Genomic DNA, 25,603 nt, shown 5'->3' on the forward strand with positions numbered 1-25,603 from the left:
CTTTAGCTTTAAATTTTGTTAGGAAGAAATCCAGATGAGTTATGAAAGACGCGCGCACTTTCTCTCTCTCTCTCTCTCTCTCGCTCGCTCTCTCTCTCTCTCTCTCTCTCTCCATCATTTATTTCCAGCCCGCTCTTGAATCGGGTCATTTCTCCGCATGTGTGTCAGTGCTGCGGACTGGAGAAACTTTCTTCTTCTTCTTCATCTTCATCTTCATCATCAGTGACACTCAGTTTCATCGATGGAGGAAAAAACTCAAGAAGTCAAAGATTCTCCGTTTTCTATCCAGAACCTGCTGAACAAACCGGACAAACCCAGAACTCACAGTCTGTCCTTCTCCAGAGTCCCGGAGCTCAGCTTCAGGATCGGGCCCTGGTGCTGCCCGAACACAGGTGTGTGTGTGTGTGTGTGTGTGTGAGAGAGAGATAAAGTGTGTGTGAGAGAGACAGAGATAGAGTGCGTGTGTGAGAGAGAGAGAGTGTGTGTGTGTGAGAGAGAGAGAGAGATTTTTTAAGGAATATTTAAAATATAAAAAAATAATGAATTATGAATAATTTTCTGTCATTGTGAGAATAGCGTAATCAATAGAAGAGTAACTGTAGTCTGATCACGAGTATTTTAGAATATAAATGAATCCAGATCATGTCATCAGTCGCAGTGTTGCGGAGTGTTACATGTAATGGAGTTGCGTCATTTAATTACAAAATAAATCATGTAATCAGTTACTGAGACAAAATGTGTAATTAAATTACAGTTACTTAAGAAAATGTTAACAATTACAAAGGGAGTTTTACCCAATCATTGAGGACTTTACAAACTTTACATGAAGACCCTAAAGACTCACAGCTGGAGAACGGGTTAGAGTTACCCTAATAAAGACCCTAAAGACTCACAGCTGGAGAACGGGTTAGGGTTACCCTAATCACCGCTGGAGAACGGGTTAGGGTTACCCTAATCACAGCAGGAGAACGGGTTAGGGTTACCCTAATCACAGCAGGAGAACGGGTTAGGGTTACCCTAATCACAGCAGGAGAACGGGTTAGGGTTACCCTAATCACAGCAGGAGAACGGGTTAGGGTTACCCTAATCACAGCTGGAGAACGGGTTAGGGTTACCCTAATCACAGCAGGAGAACGGGTTAGGGTTACCCTAATCACAGCTGGAGAACGGGCGTCCGACGAGCCCTTTCAGAGTGTGTGAAACTGAAGAGTTTATTCTGGTTATGAAAACATTTAGACATTGAGTCCCTGTAATGTGCTTTATTTTACTTTATATTTGTGTGTGTGTGTCAGATGTGCGGAGCGACTCGGCGCTGAACACACACGCGGGTCCCAGAGATGATGAGGATGATGAGGATGATGAAGGTCTCCTGGAGGAAAGTGACCCGGATGAGCAGAAGCCTGAGGGAAACTCCCAGAAGAACCTGTGCCGGAAGAAGAAGACGCGCACCGTGTTCTCCCGCGCGCAGGTGTTCCAGCTGGAGTCCACCTTCGACCGCAAGCGCTACCTGAGCAGCGGCGAGCGCGCGGGCCTGGCCGCGGGACTGCGCCTGACGGAGACGCAGGTCAAGATCTGGTTCCAGAACCGCCGGAACAAGTGGAAGCGCCAGATCGCGGCAGAACTGGAGGCCGCTAGCCTCGGGCACGCGCAGAGGATCGTGCGCGTGCCCATACTCTACCACGAGCACGCGGAGAGCGCACGGGCCGCGGGGCTAGCCTTCACGCACGCGCTTTATTACCCGCATTCCCTGATCAGACCCGTGTGAGGACCGGAGAGACTCAACCTGTGTCAAGTGACCAACACTATAACTAACTTACCTGTGGGAGAGTGACACGCACACCTGCACACACACCTGAACGCGCACACACCTGCACGAACACACACACACCTGCGCACACACCTGCACGCACACACACCTGCACACACACCTGCACACACCTGCACAAACACACACCTGCACACACACACACCTGCACACACACCTGCACACACACCTGTACGCCCACACACCTGCACACACACCTACACGCACACAAACCTACACACACACCTGCACACACACAAACCTGAACACACACCTGCACGCACACACACCTGCACACACACCTGAACGCACACACACCTGCACACACACACACACACACACACATCTGCTCTGTCAAGTCTTCGTCGTCGGTTAGGAACCTATGTGTGTGTGTGTGTGCTCTTTGATACCAATCTGTCATTTGAAAGTCACATGTCTAGTATCTGTAAAACCGCATACTTCCATCTTAAAAATATATCTAAATTACGCCATATGCTCTCATTGACAAATGTGGAACAGTTAGTCCATGCGTTCATGACCTCAAGGCTAGATTACTGTAATGCTCTACTGGGTGGTTGCCCTGCACGCTTAATAAACAAACTACAGCTGGTCCAAAACGCAGCAGCTCGAGTTCTTACCAGAACCAGGAAGTATGACCATATTAGCCCGGTTCTGTCAACACTGCATTGGCTCCCTATTAAACATCGTATGCATTTTAAAATATTGCTGATTACTTACAAAGCACTAAATGGTTTAGCACCGCAGTACTTTAGCGAGCTCTTAACGCATTATAGTCCTTCACGGCTATTGTGATCTCAAAACTCCGGCCAGTTGATAATACCTAGAATATCAAAATCGACTGCTGGCGCCGACGGAAGTGAATCAATCAAAACTAACTTTATCTGGACAATAACTTTATTCTAGAGCTGCTGTAAAGCCAAAACACTCTGTTACTGTAATCTCCTGTCATCACTGTAGAGCTGCTGTGAAACATCTATATTGGTAAAAGCGACTTGGCTTGACTTGACACCTGCACACACACACACACACACACACACCTACATACACACCTGCACACCTACACACCTACACACACACACACCTACACACACACACACACACCTACACACACACACACACCTACACACACCTGCACACCTACACACACACACACACACACACCTGCACACACACAAAAACATGTTACTTATTTTTTTTGTAGACTATAGGTTAAAAAAAATCTTGCTTTGCTGGAGAAGAGTGTTGGTTCAGGTCAGGTGCAGCTGCATTTATTAGGCAATTATTATTATTATTATTATTATTATTATTATTATTATTAAGAAGCGAATTCAGTGGATTTTTCCATAAAACGTGTCATGGAGGAAAGTGAATAAATCTTGTGTTTGTTCCTCATGTCAGTCACTGAAACACGGGGAATGTTGGGAATGTTTTTTTTCCTGTGTATTTTTATTCATGTTGTAACATTTAAAAGAGGACTTGCAGATTTGAGGATTTCCAGACTACTGAAATTAAATTGTATTTGTCAGTGTAAATTTTGCTCTAGTCAATATTTTATTGTCTGAAAACGTCAGAAATGATGAACTCTGGGGTTTTAGAGGATTTCCTCCAGTTTTTATATGGTCATAAATAAATGTTGAACACTGAATCTGTTTGCGTGATTAGATGAAGTAATAAAGCGCTTCTGTTGTAATTATAAAATCATTAATTTTTGTCGTGAATCAGCGTCATTATTTAACAACAATCATCGTGTTTTTATGACGCCGCGGGTTTACATTGACATCATCACCGCGGAAATTATATATTTCAACCTTAAAAAATGCTAAAATATCATAAATAATTTCAGTCGTTCTCTCTTCAAAATAAAGATTCAACAGCGATGAACAGAAGATCATAAAATTACATTTTCTTCTTAGTGTGAATGAATATTTTAATAACCTAAAGAACATATTTCCTTCATAAAGAACCTTTTGTGGAACGGAAAGATTGAAGGCTCTTCATGGCGATAAAGAAGATTCTCGCAGATTATGGTCTGATGAAAGGTTTGACAACAATAGTTTATTATATTACAACAGCGCGTGAAATAAATCCACTAAATCAATCCTTCTATTTCAGTGTTATATTTAGCCTATTTATGTTCATATTTATTTGGCAATTCGTGAATAGCCTAGGCTATGCATTATTCAAAATATTCTCCAGCTAAAAGAAAAAATCGTATATAAATTGAAATCTTATAACGACCCAACAAAAGTCTATTCCCTTCACAATATACAATAATATCACGAATCTGCAGCTAAAGCAATATTGTGTCCGGACTGGAGAGTATGGAAGTGTTTTCCTAAAAAATCGTCGTCATCATCTTCCACATTTATGAATATTTTCATTCAGTAAAAGCGCGGGTTTGATAATCATCAGCGAAACACAGACAGTGAAGTTTAAGTGTTTCCAATATTTTAAGTATTTTCCCACACAAGTACATTTTGTTTCCCGGAGTTTATTGTTGAATCTTTTTCATTTTCTATTTTGATGTTTCTATAAATTTCTGTTTTATGATACAGAGATTCAATAGTCTGATATAGGCCTATTTGAATAGATTCTTTGTTTCTCAAAACCTTTTGAATGTTTAATTTGTGTCTGCAGTCATAAATATGTGCTTTAATTCTTCAGAAAATCAATGTGTGTGTGTGTGTTATGATGATGACAGAATAGGATGTTAAATATAAAGTGACTGATACTAATAACCAATTACATCAAGAACATGAAAAATGAACTATTTCTTAATGAAAGGAATAGAGCAACGCATTTATTTGATTTATTTGATCACAATTCTCTATAATGTTGAAAAATCCTCTTATATAATTCAAACGTTCGAATATAACGTTCAAATAATACCATTCCTCATTTTGTAGCTACTTTAAATTTATTACAAATCGATTTGGCCTTGATCAAATCTTGAAAGAAAAGAAATAAAGAGAAATGAAATTAAAATGATTGATATACAGCTCCGATTCAACAAGCGGAAATACGCAACATCTCGCGGGATTTCGTTGTCTCGTGTTTCTGCCGTGTTCCCGTTCATGCCCGGAGTTCTTCCTTGTAACCAATCATCACTAGAGAACATTAGAGGGAGTTTTGAAACGGACCAATGAGTGCCGAGCGCTGTTGTGAACACATCCAATCACAGTAGAGCTTCGATGAGCGGCAGAATAGCAGCAGATCAGAGCCTCGCGGTGAGTTTTAACGAACCTTCTGCTTATTTTAATACACATATCCGATAATAAACACATCGACTCTGTTTCAGAGAGATTTACTCGAGTTTGAGCTCTGAATAAACTCTACAGTTACAGTATTTATCAGCTGCGCAGTGCCTCAATACATTCAGTCGAAGTCTGACGGATTTTAGAGTTTAAATACATTCCAGTGTAAGTTAAACTTACTTGAGTTTAGTTATTATTACTTTCGGTTTCAGACTGAGTTTTATTCCTGTGTTAAAGAGAATCGGAGCAGAAACAAGGATGCTCACAATGCTGGGAGGTTTACTGGGTGGTTGCTAGGCTGTAACTGGGTGGTTGCTAAGCTGTTGCTAGGTGGCTTCCTACTGTCTGGGGTTTTTTGGGCAGTTTTATAAGTGGTGAATCTGATGACTAGTAAAGTTACAGCTCACACAGAGGATCCGAGGAATCATTTATGTCTAACTTTAACTTAGTCTGATGAGTGTGAGTGCTTGTACTAGCGATGAGGTCTTAAAGTCCCCCTGTGTCAATCATTTTATCCCTTAAAACTCATCTTTGATCACCAAAATTAATATATTTAAACGTTTTTTCCATGAAAAAAATTCTTCATGCCTGAGAAATAGTTTGACTGTAGCCTAATTATACACCCTCGCTTCATTTAATATACGCGGTTCTATGAATATGCAAATTAGCCCCGCCTCCACTCACTCACTCAGCTCAGAGATCCACTGGTTGACGATCACACGTTGATCTGATTGGTTACAAGATAGTTTGTGACGTCAGAAACACCAGCGATTTCAAAGCGTGTTTTTGAGACTGTCTTTGGTTCACTGCAGTTTTAAGGAGGAAATACTCAGCAATGGAGTCGACTTATGAATTTACACATGGTTTGTCTATAAGCATATTAAAAACACCACATAGACACATAAACAACATTAAAAGCTGGATTTTCACCACAGGGGGACTTTAATACAGTGCAGTAACTAATGCTCCAGTAATGAATGTGTTCAGATGACCGGAGCCAACGAGTTCAAGCTGACCCAGGGCCCGGACGACAGCATCTCCGCTGTGAAGTTCAGCCCGGCCTCGCCTCAGTTCCTGCTGGTGTCGTCCTGGGACTGTTCGGTCCGGCTCTACGATGTCAGCGCCAACAGCATGAGGATGAAGTACCAGCATCTGGCGCCCGTGCTCGACTGCGCTTTCTACGTGAGTGAAACGCTGGAGGATCACGTCTGCGCTGTAACTCTGTCTGCGCTGTAACTCTGTCTGCGCTGTAACTCTGTCTGCGCTGTAACTCTGTCTGCGCTGTAACTCTGTCTGCGCTGTAAGTCTGTCTGCGCTGTAACTCGTCTGCGCTGTAACTCTGTCTGCGCTGTAACTCTGTCTGTGCTGTAACTCTGTCTGCGCTGTAACTCTGTCTGCGCTGTAACTCTGTCTGCGCTGTAACTCTGTCTGCGCTGTAACTCTGTCTGCGCTGTAACTCTGTCTGCGCTGTAACTCTGTAACTCTTGTCTGCGCTGTAACTCTGTCTGCGCTGTAACTCTGTCTGCGCTGTAACTCTGTCTGCGCTGTAACTCTGTCTGCGCTGTAACTCTTGTCTGCGCTGTAACTCTGTCTGCGCTGTAACTCTGTCTGCGCTGTAACTCTGTCTGCGCTGTAACTCTGCGCTGTAACTCTGTCTGCGCTGTAACTCTAACTCTGTCTGCGCTGTAACTCTGTCTGCGCTGTAACTCTGTCTGTGCTGTAACTCTGTAACTCTTGTCTGCGCTGTAACTCTGTCTGCGCTGTAACTCTGTCTGCGCTGTAACTCTGTCTGCGCTGTAACTCTGTCTGCGCTGTAACTCTGTCTGCGCTGTAACTCTGTCTGCGCTGTAACTCTGTCTGCGCTGTAACTCTGTCTGCGCTGTAACTCTGTCTGCGCTGTAACTCGTCTGCGCTGTAACTCTGTCTGCGCTGTAACTCTGTCTGCGCTGTAACTCTGTCTGCGCTGTAACTCTGTCTGCGCTGTAAGTCTGTCTGCGCTGTAACTCGTCTGCGCTGTAACTCTGTCTGCGCTGTAACTCTGTCTGCGCTGTAACTCTGTCTGCGCTGTAACTCTGTCTGCGCTGTAACTCTGTCTGCGCTGTAACTCTGTCTGCTCTGTAACTCTTGTCTGCGCTGTAACTCTGTCTGCGCTGTAACTCTGTCTGCGCTGTAACTCTGTCTGCGCTGTAACTCTGTCTGCGCTGTAACTCTGTCTGCGCTGTAACTCTTGTCTGCGCTGTAACTCTGTCTGCGCTGTAACTCTGTCTGCGCTGTAACTCTGTCTGCGCTGTAACTCTGCGCTGTAACTCTGCGCTGTAACTCTGTCTGCGCTGTAACTCTGTAACTCTGTCTGCGCTGTAACTCTGTCTGCGCTGTAACTCTGTCTGTGCTGTAACTCTGTAACTCTTGTCTGCGCTGTAACTCTTGTCTGCGCTGTAACTCTGTCTGCGCTGTAACTCTGTCTGCGCTGTAACTCTGTCTGCGCTGTAACTCTGTCTGCGCTGTAACTCTGTCTGCGCTGTAACTCTGTAACTCTTGTCTGCGCTGTAACTCTGTCTGCGCTGTAACTCTGTCTGCGCTGTAACTCTGCGCTGTAACTCTGTCTGCGCTGTAACTCTGCGCTGTAACTCTGTCTGCGCTGTAACTCTGTCTGCGCTGTAACTCTTGTCTGCGCTGTAACTCTGTCTGCGCTGTAACTCTGTCTGCGCTGTAACTCTGTCTGCGCTGTAACTCTTGTCTGCGCTGTAACTCTGTCTGCGCTGTAACTCTGTCTGCGCTGTAACTCTGTCTGCGCTGTAACTCTGTCTGCGCTGTAACTCTGTCTGCGCTGTAACTCTGTCTGCGCTGTAACTCTGTAACTCTTGTCTGCGCTGTAACTCTGTCTGCGCTGTAACTCTGTCTGCGCTGTAACTCTGTCTGCGCTGTAACTCTGCGCTGTAACTCTGTCTGCGCTGTAACTCTGCGCTGTAACTCTGTCTGCGCTGTAACTCTGTCTGCGCTGTAACTCTGTCTGCGCTGTAACTCTGTCTGCGCTGTAACTCTGTCTGCGCTGTAACTCTGTCTGCGCTGTAACTCTGTCTGCGCTGTAACTCTTGTCTGCGCTGTAACTCTGTCTGCGCTGTAACTCTGTCTGCGCTGTAACTCTGTCTGCGCTGTAACTCTGTCTGCTGCTGCTGTTTCAGGATCCGACACACGCGTGGAGCGGTGGGCTGGACAACCAGCTGAAGACTCACGATCTCAACACAGATCAGGGTGAGTTCAACACTTGTGCTGAAAATTGCTCCCGAACATGACACGCTCATGACACATGGACACTTGACACATGAACACATGACACTTGAACACATGAACACTTGACACATGAACACTTGACACATGAACACATGACACATGAACACATGACACATGAACACTTGACACATGAACACTTGACACTTGAACACATGAACACTTGACACATGGACACTTGACACATGGACACTTGACACATGAACACTTGACACATGAACACTTGACACATGAACACATGACACATGAACACATGAACACTTGACACATGAACACTTGAACACTTGACACATGGACACTTGACACATGAACACTTGACACATGAACACTTGACACATGAACACATGACACATGAACACTTGACACATGAACACTTGACACATGAACACATGACACATGGACACTTGACACATGGACACTTGACACATGAACACATGACACTTGAACACATGAACACTTGACACATGAACACTTGACACATGAACACATGAACACTTGACACATGAACACTTGACACATGAACACATGACACATGAACACATGACACATGAACACTTGACACATGAACACTTGACACATGAACACTTGACACATGAACACTTGACACATGAACACTTGACACTTGAACACATGAACACTTGACACATGGACACTTGACACATGAACACTTGACACATGAACACTTGACACATGAACACATGAACACTTGACACATGAACACTTGACACATGAACACATGAACACTTGACACATGAACACTTGACACATGAACACATGACACATGAACACATGACACATGAACACTTGACACATGAACACTTGACACATGAACACTTGACACTTGAACACATGAACACTTGACACATGGACACTTGACACATGGACACTTGACACATGAACACTTGACACATGAACACTTGACACATGAACACATGAACACTTGACACATGAACACTTGAACACTTGACACATGGACACTTGACACATGAACACTTGACACATGAACACTTGACACATGAACACATGACACATGAACACTTGACACATGAACACTTGACACATGAACACATGACACATGGACACTTGACACATGGACACTTGACACATGAACACATGACACTTGAACACATGAACACTTGACACATGAACACTTGACACATGAACACATGAACACTTGACACATGAACACTTGACACATGAACACATGACACATGAACACATGACACATGAACACTTGACACATGAACACTTGACACATGAACACTTGACACTTGAACACATGAACACTTGACACATGGACACTTGACACATGGACACTTGACACATGAACACTTGACACATGAACACTTGACACATGAACACATGACACATGAACACATGAACACTTGACACATGAACACTTGAACACTTGACACATGGACACTTGACACATGAACACTTGACACATGAACACATGAACACATGAACACTTGACACATGAACACTTGACACATGAACACATGACACATGGACACTTGACACATGGACACTTGACACATGAACACATGACACTTGAACACATGAACACTTGACACATGAACACTTGACACATGAACACATGACACATGAACACTTGACACATGAACACATGACACTTGAACACATGAACACTTGACACATGGACACTTGACACATGAACACTTGACACATGAACACTTGACACATGAACACATGACACATGAACACATGAACACTTGACACATGAACACTTGACACATGAACACTTGACACATGAACACTTGACACATGAACACATGACACATGAACACATGAACACTTGACACATGAACACTTGAACACATGAACACTTGACACATGAACACTTGACACATGAACACTTGACACATGAACACTTGACACATGAACACTTGACACATGAACACATGACACATGAACACATGACACTTGACACATGAACACTTGACACATGAACACATGACACTTGAACACATGACACATGAACACTTGACACATGAACACATGACACATGGACACTTGACACATGAACACATGACACATGAACACATGACACTTGAACACATGAACACTTGACACATGAACACTTGACACATGAACACATGACACATGAACACTTGACACATGAACACTTGACACATGAACACATGACACTTGAACACATGACACATGAACACTTGACACATGAACACTTGACACATGAACACATGACACATGAACACTTGACACATGAACACATGACACTTGAACACATGACACTTGACACATGGACACTTGACACATGAACACTTGACACATGAACACTTGACACATGAACACATGAACACTTGACACATGAACACTTGACACATGAACACTTGACACATGAACACTTGACACATGAACACTTGACACATGAACACTTGACACATGACACATGAACACATGACACACTCATGACACGACACACGCTAATGAACACGTGACACGGCACACACTCAGGAGCGCATACAGAAGTAAAGATCAGATCCTGATGCCTTGTGTGACGCTCCTCAGACACGATCGTGGGGACTCACGATGCTCCGATCCGCTGTGTGGAATTCTGTCCCGAGGTGAACGTCATGGTCACGGGGAGCTGGGATATGTCTGTGCGACTCTGGGACCCCCGAACACCCTGCAACGCCGGCACCTTCACGCAGCCGGAGAAGGTAGTGTGTGTGTGAGTGTGTGTGTGTATGTGTTTGAGTGCTAGCGTCTGACACGTGTGTGTGTGTGTGTGTGTGTGTGTGTGTGTCCTCAGGTCTACACGCTCTCGGTGGCGGGGGACCGGCTTATCGTGGGCACTGCGGGGAGGCGTGTGCTCGTGTGGGATCTGAGGAACATGGGATACGTGCAGCAGAGACGCGAGTCCAGCCTGAAGTACCAGACGCGCTGCATACGAGCCTTTCCCAACAAACAGGTGAAGAACCAGAACTATAACTATAACTGTACGCTTATATCCAGTTATCATCAGCCAAGTCTAAATGTGACACTTCAAACAGTTTGATTCAATTCTCATCAGATTTTATACTTTAATTCAGTTCAAAACACTTTATTTGTTCCCAAGAGGCCACGTTGAGTCACGTAAACAGTATATACAGTACAAAAGCATCATACATTAAATAAATAACACAATGTGCACGGAATATTAATTATAATCTGCTACAAGTGGATACCTAAAAAAAACAAGTCCACACCATGTATAAGAATGAATAAATATGCAAATATATGTATAACTGTGTGCAATTAAAAATGACTCTTAATGCACGGAAATACACTGTCAAAAAAAAGATTTTTCAAAGTGTAAATTTAACAATGATGGAATGGAATACATTTTACAAGAAAATACTATTTCAGTTTTTCTACTTTTAATTCAATGATTACTGAGTTATTTTTCAGTGTAGTGAGAGAAATCTCATCAAGGCAGCGGTTAACGCTCTCGCCGTGTTGAGGGGTACGGTTAACGCTCTCGCCGTGTTGAGGGGTACGGTTAACTCTCTTGCTTTGTTGAGGGGTACGGTTAACGCTCTCGCCGTGTTGAGGGGTACGGTTAACTCTCTTGCTTTGTTGAGGGGTACGGTTAACGCTCTCGCCGTGTTTAGGCGTACGGTTAACTCTCTTGCTTTGTTTAGGGGTACGGTTAACTCTCTTGCTTTGTTTAGGGGTACGGTTAACGCTCTTGCTGTGTTTAGGGGTACGGTTAACGCTCTTGCTGTGTTTAGGGGTACGGTTAATGCACTCGCTGTGTTTAGGGGTACGGTTAACGCTCTTGCTGTGTTTAGGGGTACGGTTAATGCACTCGCTGTGTTTAGGGGTACGGTTAACGCTCTTGCTGTGTTTAGGGGTACGGTTAACGCTCTTGCTGTGTTTAGGGGTACGGTTAACGCTCTTGCTGTGTTTAGGGGTACGGTTAACGCTCTTGCTGTGTTTAGGGGTACGGTTAACGCTCTTGCTGTGTTTAGGGGTACGGTTAATGCACTCGCTGTGTTTAGGGGTACGGTTAACGCTCTTGCTGTGTTTAGGGGTACGGTTAACGCTCTTGCTGTGTTTAGGGGTACGGTTAATGCACTCGCTGTGTTTAGGGGTACGGTTAATGCACTCGCCGTGTTTAGGGGTACGGTTAACGCTCTTGCTGTGTTTAGGGGTACGGTTAATGCACTCGCTGTGTTTAGGGGTACGGTTAACGCTCTTGCTTTGTTTAGGGGTACGGTTAACGCTCTTGCTGTGTTTAGGGGTACGGTTAATGCACTCGCTGTGTTTAGGGGTACGGTTAACGCTCTTGCTGTGTTTAGGGGTACGGTTAATGCACTCGCCGTGTTTAGGGGTACGGTTAACGCTCTTGCTGTGTTTAGGGGTACGGTTAATGCACTCGCTGTGTTTAGGGGTACGGTTAACGCTCTTGCTGTGTTTAGGGGTACGGTTAATGCACTCGCCGTGTTTAGGGGTACGGTTAACGCTCTTGCTGTGTTTAGGGGTACGGTTAATGCACTCGCTGTGTTTAGGGGTACGGTTAACGCTCTTGCTGTGTTTAGGGGTACGGTTAATGCACTCGCCGTGTTTAGGGGTACGGTTAACGCTCTTGCTGTGTTTAGGGGTACGGTTAATGCACTCGCTGTGTTTAGGGGTACGGTTAACGCTCTTGCCGTGTTTAGGGGTACGGTTAACGCTCTTGCTGTGTTTAGGGGTACGGTTAATGCACTCGCTGTGTTTAGGGGTACGGTTAACGCTCTTGCCGTGTTTAGGGGTACGGTTAACGCTCTCGCCATAACGCTCTCGCTGTGTTTAGGGGTACGTGCTGAGCTCCATCGAGGGCCGAGTGGCTGTGGAGTATCTGGATCCCAGTCTGGAGGTGCAGAAGAAGAAATACGCCTTCAAGTGCCACAGACTGAAGGAGAACGGCATCGAGCAGGTGTTCCCGGTCAACGCCATCTCCTTCCACAGCGTGCACAACACGTTTGCTACCGGTACTGACCACTCACACACATTCTCACACTCACACACACACACACACTTCATCTCCTTCCACAGCGTGCACAACACATTTGCTACAGGTACTGACCACTCACACACACTCACTAAATGTGTGTGTGTGTTTACAGGCGGTTCCGACGGCTTCGTGAACATCTGGGACCCGTTCAACAAGAAGCGCTTGTGTCAGTTCCACCGCTACCCAACTAGCATCGCGTCTCTGGCGTTCAGCGTGGACGGCTCTCTGCTAGCCATCGCGTCCTCATACATGCAGGAGCAGGGAGACGTGTCCCACCCCGCCGACGCCGTGTTCATACGCCAGGTCACCGACGCTGAGACCAAGCCCAAGTGAGTCTGACCTCTGACCTGCTGAAACCCTCATCATGTGTTCATAAAGTGAGTCTGACCTGCTGAAACCCTCATCATGTGTTCATAAAGTGAGTCTGACCTCTGACCTGCTGAAACCCTCATCATGTGTTCATAAAGTGAGTCTGACCTCTGACCTGCTGAAACCCTCATCATGTGTTCATAAAGCCTAGGACACACCAAGCCCACGGTGAGAGAGAGCTCTCCTTAATGAAAGCAGAGTCACGTTGTCGTCCTGCTGTGTAATGGCTAGATTGATAATCCCAACAATTTTGATCAAAGTTATAATCATAATGATTCTTCAGGGAACTACACTAACTTTTTCCACTGGTAGCACTTGCGCTACTCACTTTTTCAGTTACTGGCGCAAAACATGATTTGGTGATTTTGTTTATAGTAAGCCGCTCTTTTAAACCACATGCCTTCTTGTTTTTGTTTTCTTTAACATTGGTTGGGATAGATTTACTGCAATAGAAAATACAGTACACAATAAAGTGCAAAATGGATTTCACCATGCTATGGTTGGCACAGATGGGCAGACTCCTGAACTCTTAAGTAGTGATGCACCGATGTGAAAATTGTGGCCGATACCGATAATAACCGATATTAATATTGCTGTTATGGCCGATACCGATATCTCTGTATAGAAAACAAATTTACTGATAATCAAATAGAGATATTTTCCAAAACACAATTATTATTTTTTTTAACTTTAGAAATGACTGATATTGGGCACCTTTACCTGTGTTTGCAAAATATGTCACACATAGGACACACATGCATTATATTGCATTGCATTGCATATAATGTGTGCTGGCCAACTTGTCTAAAATTAAGAAACCCCTAGAAAACAGTAAAAAAATAAAAATAATTAAGATTGTGTAACATTGTGTACAATTAAGATAGGCTACTTAATTTATTATTCCAATATACAAATATGATACTAAATCCCACAGGGAAAAGGGCTTCTATTTGTGACGTGCTGTCTTTGCGTTTGAACATTGCACATTTTAAACAGGACACGCATTAGCTGCATAAATGTTAGCCAATACAAACATATTTATAGAAAACAGTTGACAATGAATAGACAGGAGTCCAATAATAGCATAACCAATCACTTATTCTAAAAATAATATCAAGTATAAGTTAGACGAATCCGACATATAGGGCTGTGTTAACAGTAAAACGTCCGTCATTTAACGAATTTTAAAAACACGGATGGATCATACAAAATGCTTTCTGACATTTTGACAGAAAAAAAAAACAAAACAAGCAAGAACAAAATTTAAACTATAGCCCGTCAATTTTCATTCTACAATTATCTTCTCTCTCTGTGTGCGCGCGTCCGTGTTGAGAGAGAGAGAGAGCTCGCGCGTCCGTGTTGTGAGAGAGAGAGAGAGCTCGCGCGTCCGTGTTGTGAGAGAGAGAGAGCTTGCGCGTCCGTGTTGAGAGAGAGAGAGAGCTTGCGCGTCAGTGTTGTGAGAGAGAGAGAGCTCGCGCAGCACTGATACACTGGTACGTCTAAGTAACGGTCGCGGGGCTGAAGCCAACTTGATGTGTTGAATGCTCAGAGCACGTTATAAAACGTATTCTTAAAATACACATTTCTGTTTTAATAAATGCTCATAGTAAATCATAGCATATTGCCTAAAACATAAGTGCAAAAATAATCAGTGATACATTTGCGACCCATTAAAAATTAGGGTCGCAATGGCATTTCAAAAGGTCGCATATGCAACCATTTTGGTCGCAGTGTAGTTCCCTGGTCTTGTAATTTGAGAAATTTATTTCAGCAGAATTAGGGTCAATAATTTTTTTTAAACTACATTTAGTCTTGTCTTTTTTTAGTCAACAATATTGCATGTTTATTTAGTCACTGTCATCGTTTAATGATATTGGTGTCGTTTCGTCTTCGTCATGGAGAAAAAAAGGCATCAAACGAACATTGTCAGATTTCGTTAACGAACTGAACACTCCTCTCTGTGTTAGCGTCTCTGTGTTAGCGTCTCTGTGTTAGCTTCTCTGTGTTAGCGTCTCTGTGTTAGCTTCTCTGTGTTAGCTTCTCTGTGTTAGCTTCTCTGTGTTAGCTTCTCTGTGTTAGCTTCTCTGTGGCTGCGCTCACTCAGTTGGGTAGTAAGACTAGTCACATCCACATCGCAGCCTTTTGCGATTAGCTAATCGCAGCGTTTCGATTAATCGTTCAGCCCTACTGTTCAGCTCAGTGCACGAGAATAATAGCGAAACAGCGAGCTAAGAAGTCAGAGCGGTACAGACAGAAGACCGCTCTAATGTTCCGTCATCTTTCGTGGCGAATATTTCAATATTAGCATGAGCTGAGTGCAATAAAGAACGAGTTTAGCAGGATTGATGTTCGAAACATTAAGCACACACTGCTTTGTTTACGGTGTGTGTTTCTGCAGCGTTGGTTTCCCTTTCTGAATGACGAATATAGACACATATCTGCAGAAATAGACAGTTGTGTCCTTCACACGCAGAACGCTCATGCTAGCTGTAGTGTTCATTCTGTCAGTCTCAGTGCTGTCTCAAATGTACTTTTTTGATCATATTTAGTCAACTTGCCCTGTTTTCATTTAGTTTTAGTCACTGAAAACGCAGACATATTGTGGTCATGCTGCGTAATGGGTAAATCTGTAATAGGCGAACGATTATTTTGCTTAATTTATATTCACAACAATTGTTGTCATTTGAAAAATGTATATTTGCATTTCATCAGAATTATTGGACTTTCATATATAAGTCACATATTGTCACATAGAACTGTGTATGTGCATTTATTAATATAGTGGAGATTCATGTCCCAGAAACCAGCGCTAGAGCTCAGACTGGCGTCTCAAACGGAGATCGCTGAACTCCAGTGTACATGTTCGTCGTGTTTGTGATGTTTTCAGATCGTCCGAAGAGAGACAGACAGACAGACAGACACATGGTCGCCAGAGTGCAAACATGAAGTAAAACATCGGGTAGTAAACGTGTCCGAACACGAAAGCTCGTCGCGGCTCGTTAAAAACACAGAGAGCTTTTAGTAATGCTTTTATTTTATAACTACATTTTAGTCTCGTCTTTTTTCGTCAACGATATTGCATGTTGATATAGTCAGAGTTATCGGTTGATGACGTCTCGTTATCGTCTCGTCTGAGTCATGGAAGAAAAGGTCGTCAGGGATATGTCTGGTCATGATTAGCTGAGGGTTAGGGTTGAGGACGCTGTGTCTCGCTGCCGGCACACACTGTGTCTCGCTGCCGAAGTGCAGGTTTGTTCCCGACGCGAGTCGACGCTCCTCTTTCATCAGCACTGGTTCCTGCTGGCGTTTGGTGTGTGTCTCACGTCTGGGCCGCTCATAACGCCTGTGAACATCTTTTTTGGAGACAGAAGTAGATGAGTTTAAGAAGAGCTTTAGACATGTCGTGTGTGTGACATCCTTCAGCTCGTTCTGCACACACACACACACACATCAGCAGTGTCTGTTTCTCCTGTGTGACATCAGAAGAGCTTTAGCAGAAGCTCCGATTCAATTTCCTGTGTGATCGATCCGTGTGTGTGTGTGTGAGAGAGACAGACAGACAGACACACTGAACTCTGCATACATATATGGCCTTTTCAGATATATATACAGTGGGGAGAACAAGTATTTGATACACTGCCGATTTTGCAGGTTTTCCCACTTACAAAGCATGTAGAGGTCTGTCATTTTTATCATAGGTACTCTTCAACTGTGAGAGACGGAATCTAAAACAAAAATCCAGAAAATCACATTGTATGATTTTTAAATAATTAATTTGCATTTTATTGCATGACATAAGTATTTGATCACCTACCAACCAGTAAGAATTCCGGCTCTCACAGACCTGTTAGTTTCTCTTTAAGAAGCCCTCCTGTTCTCCACTCATTACCTGTATTAACTGCACCTGTTTGAACTCGTTACCTGTATAAAAGACACCTGTCCACACACTCAATCAAACAGACTCCAACCTCTCCACAATGGCCAAGACCAGAGAGCTGTGTAAGGACATCCCAAGCACAAGGCTGGGATGGTCTACAGGACAATAGGCAAGCAGCTTGGTGAGAAGGCAACAACTGTTGGCGCAATTATTAGAAAATGGAAGAAGTTCAAGATGACGTCAATCTCCCTCGGTCTGGGGGACCATGCAAGATCTCACCTCGTGGGGCATCAATGATCATGAGGAAGGTGAGGGATCAGCCCAGAACTACACGGCAGGACCTGGTCAATGACCTGAAGAGAGCTGGGACCACAGTCTCACAGAAACCCATTAGTAACACACTACGCCGTCATGGATTAAAGTCCTGCAGCGCACGCAAGGTCCCCCTGCTCAAGCCAGCGCATGTCCAGGCCCGTCTGAAGTTTGCCAATGACCATCTGGATGATCCAGAGGAGGAATGGGAGAAGGTCATGTGGTCTGATGAGACAAAAATAGAGCTTTTTGGTCTAAACTCCACTCGCCGTGTTTGGAGGAAGAAGAAGGATGAGTACAACCCCAAGAACACCATCCCAACCATGAAGCATGGAGGTGGAAACATCATTCTCTGGGGATGCTTTTCTGCAAAGGGGACAGGACGACTGCTCCGTATTGAGGGGAGGATGGATGGGGCCATGTATCGCGAGATCTTGGCCAACAACCTCCTTCCCTCAGTAAGAGCATTGAAGATGGGTCGTGGCTGGGTCTTCCAGCATGACAACGACCCGAAACACACAGCCAGGGCAACTAAGGAGTGGCTCCGTAAGAAGCATCTCAAGGTCCTGGAGTGGCCTAGCCAGTCTCCAGACCTGAACCCAATAGAACATCTTTGGAGGAGCTGAAAGTCCGTATTGCCCAGCGACAGCCCCGACACCTGAAGGATCTGGAGAAGGTCTGTGTGGAGGAGTGGGCCAGAATCCCTGCAGTGTGTGCAAACCTGGTCAAGAACTGCAGGAAACGTATGATCTCTGTAATTGCAAACAAAGGTTTCTGTACCAAATATTAAGTTCTGCTTTTCTGATGTATCAAATACTTATGTCATGCAATAAAATGCAAATGAATTACTTAAAAATCATACAATGTGATTTTCTGGATTTTTGTTTTACATTCCGTCACTCACAGTTGAAGAGTACCTATGATAAAAATGACAGACTTCTATGGAGCTATAATTGTGTCTTTATTACATGCGAGAAAATAAATGATCTGAGAGAAAAAGTTATCACACTGATAGCAAAAAAGCATTTCATGAGAGAAAAAAGAATATTTGAGAGAAAAAGTTTTCATACCAATAGCAAAAAATAATAGTTTTGAGAGAAAGTATTTTCTCATAGAACATAAAAAAAATAAATTTGAAATTTTTAAAATTATTTCTGAGAAAAAAAAATCTCTCAAATACTTTGAAAAAAACTCTCAAATATATATTTTTTGCTATCAGTGTGAAAACATTTTCTCTAAAAAAAAAAAGTTTCTCTCAAAACGCTTTTTGCTCTAGTGCTACAGTCTATGCTCTCGTGTCTGGATTTTGCTTTTGCTGTGAAAATTGTGTCATGGGCGGGGCCTGGGTCTGTGTCTGCGAGACTGATGTGATGTTTACACTCGTGATGTGTGTGTGTGTGTGTGTCTGTCTGCGAGACTGATGTGATGTTTACACTCGTGATGTGTGTGTGTGTGTGTGTGTGTGTGTCTGTGAGACTGATGTGATGTTTACACTCGTGATGTGTGTGTGTGTGTGTGTGTCTGCGAGACTGATGTGATGTTTACACTCGTGATGTGTGTGTGTGTGTGTGTCTGCGAGACTGATGTGATGTTTACACTCGTGATGTGTGTGTGTGTGTGTCTGTGTCTGCGAGACTGATGTGATGTTTACACTCGTGATGTGTGTGTGTGTGTGTGTGTCTGCGAGACTGATGTGATGTTACACTCGTGATGTGTGTGTGTGTGTGTGTGTGTCTGTGTCTGCGAGACTGATGTGATGTTTACACTCGTGATGTGTGTGTGTGTGTGTGTGTCTGCGAGACTGATGTGATGTTTACACGTGATATGTGTGTGTGTGTGTGTGTGTGTGTTTGCGAGACTGATGTGATGTTTACACTCGTGATGTGTGTGTGTGTGTGTGTCTGCGAGACTGATGTGATGTTTACACTCGTGATGTGTGTGTGTGTGTGTGTGTCTGCGAGACTGATGTGATGTTTACACGTGATGTGTGTGTGTGTGTGTTTGCGAGACTGATGTGATGTTTACACTCGTGATGTGTGTGTGTGTGTGTGTGTGTCTGCGAGACTGATGTGATGTTTACACTCGTGATGTGTGTGTGTGTGTGTGTTTGCGAGACTGATGTGATGTTTACACTCGTGATGTGTGTGTGTGTGTGTGTGTGTGTCTGCGAGACTGATGTGATGTTTACACTCGTGATGTGTGTGTGTGTGTGTGTGTTTGCGAGACTGATGTGATGTTTACACTCGTGATGTGTGTGTGTGTGTGTCTGCGAGACTGATGTGATGTTTACACTCGTGGTGTGTGTGTGTGTCTGCGAGACTGATGTGATGTTTACACTCGTGGTGTGTGTGTGTGTTTGCGAGACTGATGTGATGTTTACACTCGTGATGTGTGTGTGTGTGTGTCTGCGAGACTGATGTGATGTTTACACTCGTGATGTGTGTGTGTGTGTCTGCGAGACTGATGTGATGTTTACACGTGATGTGTGTGTGTGTGTTTGCGAGACTGATGTGATGTTTACACTCGTGATGTGTGTGTGTGTGTGTGTGTGTGTCTGTGAGACTGATGTGATGTTTACACTCGTGATGTGTGTGTGTGTGTGTGTCTGTCTGCGAGACTGATGTGATGTTTACACTCGTGATGTGTGTGTGTGTGTGTGTGTGTGTGTGTGTCTGTGAGACTGATGTGATGTTTACACTCGTGATGTGTGTGTCTGCGAGACTGATGTGATGTTTACACTCGTGATGTGTGTGTGTGTGTGTGTCTGCGAGACTGATGTGATGTTTACACTCGTGATGTGTGTGTGTGTGTGTCTGTGTCTGCGAGACTGATGTGATGTTTACACTCGTGATGTGTGTGTGTGTGTGTGTGTGTGTGTGTCTGCGAGACTGATGTGATGTTACACTCGTGATGTGTGTGTGTGTGTGTGTGTGTCTGTGTCTGCGAGACTGATGTGATGTTTACACTCGTGATGTGTGTGTGTGTGTGTGTCTGCGAGACTGATTTGATGTTTACACTCGTGATGTGTGTGTGTGTGTGTGTGTCTGCGAGACTGATGTGATGTTTACACGTGATATGTGTGTGTGTGTGTGTGTGTGTGTTTGCGAGACTGATGTGATGTTTACACTCGTGATGTGTGTGTGTGTGTGTGTCTGCGAGACTGATGTGATGTTTACACTCGTGATGTGTGTGTGTGTGTGTGTGTGTGTCTGCGAGACTGATGTGATGTTTACACGTGATGTGTGTGTGTGTGTTTGCGAGACTGATGTGATGTTTACACTCGTGGTGTGTGTGTGTGTGTGTGTCTGCGAGACTGATGTGATGTTTACACTCGTGATGTGTGTGTGTGTGTGTGTGTCTGCGAGACTGATGTGATGTTTACACTCATGGTGTGTGTGTGTGTCTGCGAGACTGATGTGATGTTTACACTCGTGATGTGTGTGTGTGTGTGTGTGTCTGCGAGACTGATGTGATGTTTACACTCGTGATGTGTGTGTGTGTGTGTGTGTGTCTGCGAGACTGATGTGATGTTTACACGTGATGTGTGTGTGTGTGTTTGCGAGACTGATGTGATGTTTACACTCGTGATGTGTGTGTGTGTGTGTGTGTCTGCGAGACTGATGTGATGTTTACACTCGTGATGTGTGTGTGTGTGTGTGTCTGCGAGACTGATGTGATGTTTACACTCGTGGTGTGTGTGTGTGTTTGCGAGACTGATGTGATGTTTACACTCGTGATGTGTGTGTGTGTGTGTGTGTCTGCGAGACTGATGTGATGTTTACACTCGTGATGTGTGTGTGTGTGTGTGTGTCTGCGAGACTGATGTGATGTTTACACGTGATGTGTGTGTGTGTGTGTTTGCGAGACTGATGTGATGTTTACACTCGTGATGTGTGTGTGTGTGTGTGTGTCTGCGAGACTGATGTGATGTTTACACGTGATGTGTGTGTGTGTGTGTGTTTGCGAGACTGATGTGATGTTTACACTCGTGATGTGTGTGTGTGTGTGTGTGTCTGCGAGACTGATGTGATGTTTACACTCGTGATGTGTGTGTGTGTGTGTGTGTGTGTTTGCGAGACTGATGTGATGTTTACACTCGTGATGTGTGTGTGTGTGTGTGTCTGCGAGACTGATGTGATGTTTACACTCGTGATGTGTGTGTGTGTGTGTCTGCGAGACTGATGTGATGTTTACACTCGTGGTGTGTGTGTGTGTCTGCGAGACTGATGTGATGTTTACACTCATGATGTGTGTGTGTGTGTGTCTGCGAAACTGATGTGATGTTTACACTCATGATGTGTGTGTGTGTGTGTGTGTCTGCGAGACTGATGTGATGTTTACACTCATGATGTGTGTGTGTGTGTGTGTGTGTGTGTGTGTGTGTGTGTGTGTGTGTGTGTGTGTCTGCGAGACTGATGTGATGTTTACACTCGTGATGTGTGTGTGTGTGTGTGTCTGTCTGCGAGACTGATGTGATGTTTACACTCGTGGTGTGTGTGTGTGTGTGTGTGTGTGTCTGCGAGACTGATGTGATGTTTACACTCGTTGTGTGTGTGTGTGTGTGTGTGTGTCTGCGAGACTGATGTGATGTTTACACTCGTGATGTGTGTGTGTGTGTGTCTGTCTGCGAGACTGATGTGATGTTTACACTCGTGGTGTGTGTGTGTGTGTGTCTGTCTGCGAGACTGATGTGATGTTTACACTCGTGGTGTGTGTGTGTGTGTGTGTGTCTGCGAGACTGATGTGATGTTTACACTCGTTGTGTGTGTGTGTGTGTGTGTGTCTGCGAGACTGATGTGATGTTTACACTCGTGATGTGTGTGTGTGTGTGTCTGTCTGCGAGACTGATGTGATGTTTACACTCGTTGTGTGTGTGTGTGTGTGTGTCTGCGAGACTGATGTGATGTTTACACTCGTGATGTGTGTGTGTGTGTGTCTGTCTGCGAGACTGATGTGATGTTTACACTCGTGGTGTGTGTGTGTGTCTGCGAGACTGATGTGATGTTTACACTCGTGATGTGTGTGTGTGTGTGTGTGTCTGCGAGACTGATGTGATGTTTACACTCGTGATGTGTGTGTGTGTGTGTCTGTCTGCGAGACTGATGTGATGTTTACACTCGTGTGTGTGTGTGTGTCTGCGAGACTGATGTGATGTTTACACTCGTGGTGTGTGTGTGTGTCTGCGAGACTGATGTGATGTTTACACTCGTGATGTGTGTGTGTGTGTCTGTGAGACTGATGTGATGTTTACACTCGTGATGTGTGTGTGTGTGTGTGTGTGTGTGTGTCTGCGAGACTGATGTGATGTTTACACTCGTGGTGTGTGTGTGTGTGTGTGTCTGCGAGACTGATGTGATGTTTACACTCGTGGTGTGTGTGTGTGTGTCTGCGAGACTGATGTGATGTTTACACTCGTGATGTGTGTGTGTGTGTGTGTGCGCGAGACTGATGTGATGTTTACACTCGTGGTGTGTGTGTGTGTGTGTGTGTGTGTGCGCGAGACTGATGTGATGTTTACACTCGTGATGTGTGTGTGTGTGTGTCTGCGAGACTGATGTGATGTTTACACTCGTGATGTGTGTGTGTGTGTGTGTGTGTGTGTGTGTGTGTGTCTGCGAGACTGATGTGATGTTTACACTCGTGGTGTGTGTGTGTGTGTGTGTGTGTGTGTCTGCGAGACTGATGTGATGTTTACACTCGTGATGTGTGTGTGTGTGTGTGTCTGCGAGACTGATGTGATGTTTACACTCGTGATGTGTGTGTGTGTGTGTGTCTGCGAGACTGATGTGATGTTTACACTCGTGGTGTGTGTGTGTGTGTGTGTCTGCGAGACTGATGTGATGTTTACACTCGTGATGTGTGTGTGTGTCTGCGAGACTGATGTGATGTTTACACTCGTGATGTGTGTGTGTGTGTGTGTGTGTGTCTGTGAGACTGATGTGATGTTTACACTCGTGGTGTGTGTGTGTGTGTGTGTGTGTGTGTCTGTCTGCGAGACTGATGTGATGTTTACACTCGTGGTGTGTGTGTGTGTGTGTGTGTGTGTGTGTGTGTGCGCGAGACTGATGTGATGTTTACACTCGTGTGTGTGTGTGTGTGTGTGTGTGTGTCTGCGAGACTGATGTGATGTTTACACTCGTGATGTGTGTGTGTGTGTGTGTGTGTGTGTGTGTGTCTGCGAGACTGATGTGATGTTTACACTCGTGATGTGTGTGTGTGTGTGTCTGCGAGACTGATGTGATGTTTACACTCGTGATGTGTGTGTGTGTGTGTGTCTGCGAGACTGATGTGATGTTTACACTCGTGATGTGTGTGTGTGTGTGTGTGTGTCTGTGAGACTGATGTGATGTTTACACTCGTGATGTGTGTGTGTGTGTGTCTGTCTGCGAGACTGATGTGATGTTTACACTCGTGGTGTGTGTGTGTGTGTGTGTGTGTGTGTGTGTGTGTGTGTGTGCGCGAGACTGATGTGATGTTTACACTCGTGATGTGTGTGTGTGTGTGTGTGTGTGTGTGTCTGCGAGACTGATGTGATGTTTACACTCGTGATGTGTGTGTGTGTGTGTGTGTGTGTGTGTCTGCGAGACTGATGTGATGTTTACACTCGTGATGTGTGTGTGTGTGTGTGTGTGTGTGTCTGCGAGACTGATGTGATGTTTACACTCGTGATGTGTGTGTGTGTGTGTCTGCGAGACTGATGTGATGTTTACACTCGTGATGTGTGTGTGTGTGTGTCTGTGTCTGCGAGACTGATGTGATGTTTACACTCGTGATGTGTGTGTGTGTGTGTGTGTGTGTGTGTCTGCGAGACTGATGTGATGTTCTCTTGTGTTCGCAGATCCACGTGAGTCCTGAGAGATTCGACATCATCAACTCTTCCTTCACGTCCGTCTGTCTCTTTATTCTGTCTGTGTCGCCTGATGTAATTCAATAAATGTTTATATTTTCTTCTTGTGTTCTGCCCTTCAGTATGTGTATTTTTGTTTTAAGAAACAGTAAAACATCTTTTTATTCACTGATTGTCAGTGTCATTTTTCCTGATGGATCCGCCCTGTCTCCGCTGTGCTCTAATCCGTGTTCTTCAGAGAGACGAACGTTCCTCACGATCTCCTCCTCGGAGACGGCAGATGATCTCCGTAACTCCAGCTCTGAGAACGGGAACTACTGTAAGAGTCTGTCTAATCATAAAGACACAATTTATACTATGAAAACATAAATGTATAATAATATTTGGAAAAATTTTAGTTAGTTACATTATTCCTTTTTTTCTACTCATTAAAGTATTGTGCTGTTAGATGTATTATTTATTGAGATTATTCATTGGTGCTTGAGTTTGACTTTTTGAAATGTACGTCCCGGAAAACCCTTGAAAACAGTCATATTTTATATTGAATTATTGACAAATACAAATATGAAATTAGTGTATATAAAATACACAAATACAGTCTTTTAACTGTAGATTAACGCTGCAGTCCGTCGAGATATAGAGCTGTTTCGCATGATATTAATGTATGATACAGCTTTCATTCTTCAGCTCAATCATATTCTCATGGGAGAAATAACTCAGTTTGGATGAGGAAAGCGATCTCTGTCCTCTCAGCGGCCAGACAGCAACATAGTGTCAGCCCAGATCCGGCCCACATCTGCTACACATGGAT

The 25,603-nt window shown here is 44.3% G+C and overlaps 2 protein-coding genes across 3 annotated transcripts; both read left to right on the forward strand.

The window, feature by feature from the left end:
• Positions 1–241: 241 nt before the first annotated feature.
• hmx3b (H6 family homeobox 3b) lies at positions 242–1,765 on the forward strand (the record flags this gene model as incomplete). Its single annotated transcript, XM_084135333.1, has 2 exons — positions 242–392; positions 1,293–1,765. The coding sequence occupies 2 exons, from the start codon at positions 242–244 to the stop codon at positions 1,763–1,765; spliced, it is 624 nt and encodes a 207-aa protein (XP_083991459.1).
• Positions 1,766–4,928: 3,163 nt separating this feature from the next.
• On the forward strand, positions 4,929–24,960 carry bub3 (BUB3 mitotic checkpoint protein). 2 transcript variants are annotated; one of them, XM_084134424.1, is made up of 8 exons: positions 4,929–5,052; positions 6,067–6,261; positions 8,262–8,331; positions 10,918–11,069; positions 11,162–11,320; positions 13,187–13,364; positions 13,500–13,764; positions 24,784–24,960. In XM_084134424.1, exons 1-7 carry the CDS (start codon positions 5,017–5,019, stop codon positions 13,718–13,720), a joined length of 1,011 nt encoding a protein of 336 aa, XP_083990550.1. In that variant the 5' UTR covers positions 4,929–5,016; the 3' UTR covers positions 13,721–13,764; positions 24,784–24,960. The 2 variants fall into 2 exon arrangements, with proteins under 2 accessions (XP_083990550.1, XP_083990549.1); XM_084134423.1 differs by having other exon boundaries at positions 13,500–13,716.
• The last annotated feature ends 643 nt before the right edge of the window (positions 24,961–25,603 follow it).

Source organism: Abramis brama (assembly GCF_963993115.1).
Source record: "Abramis brama genome assembly, chromosome: 14".
In the NCBI taxonomy this organism is placed as follows: Eukaryota; Metazoa; Chordata; class Actinopteri; order Cypriniformes; family Leuciscidae; genus Abramis; species Abramis brama.

Coding starts and splice junctions, on each gene's coding strand:
- bub3 (XM_084134423.1), top strand. CDS start 5,017: ATGAGCGGCAGAATAGCAGCAGATCAGAGCCTCGCG. Junction 6,262..8,261: donor TGCTCGACTGCGCTTTCTAC/GTGAGTGAAACG, acceptor CTGCTGTTTCAG/GATCCGACACACGCGTGGAG. Junction 8,332..10,917: donor CGATCTCAACACAGATCAGG/GTGAGTTCAACA, acceptor GACGCTCCTCAG/ACACGATCGTGGGGACTCAC.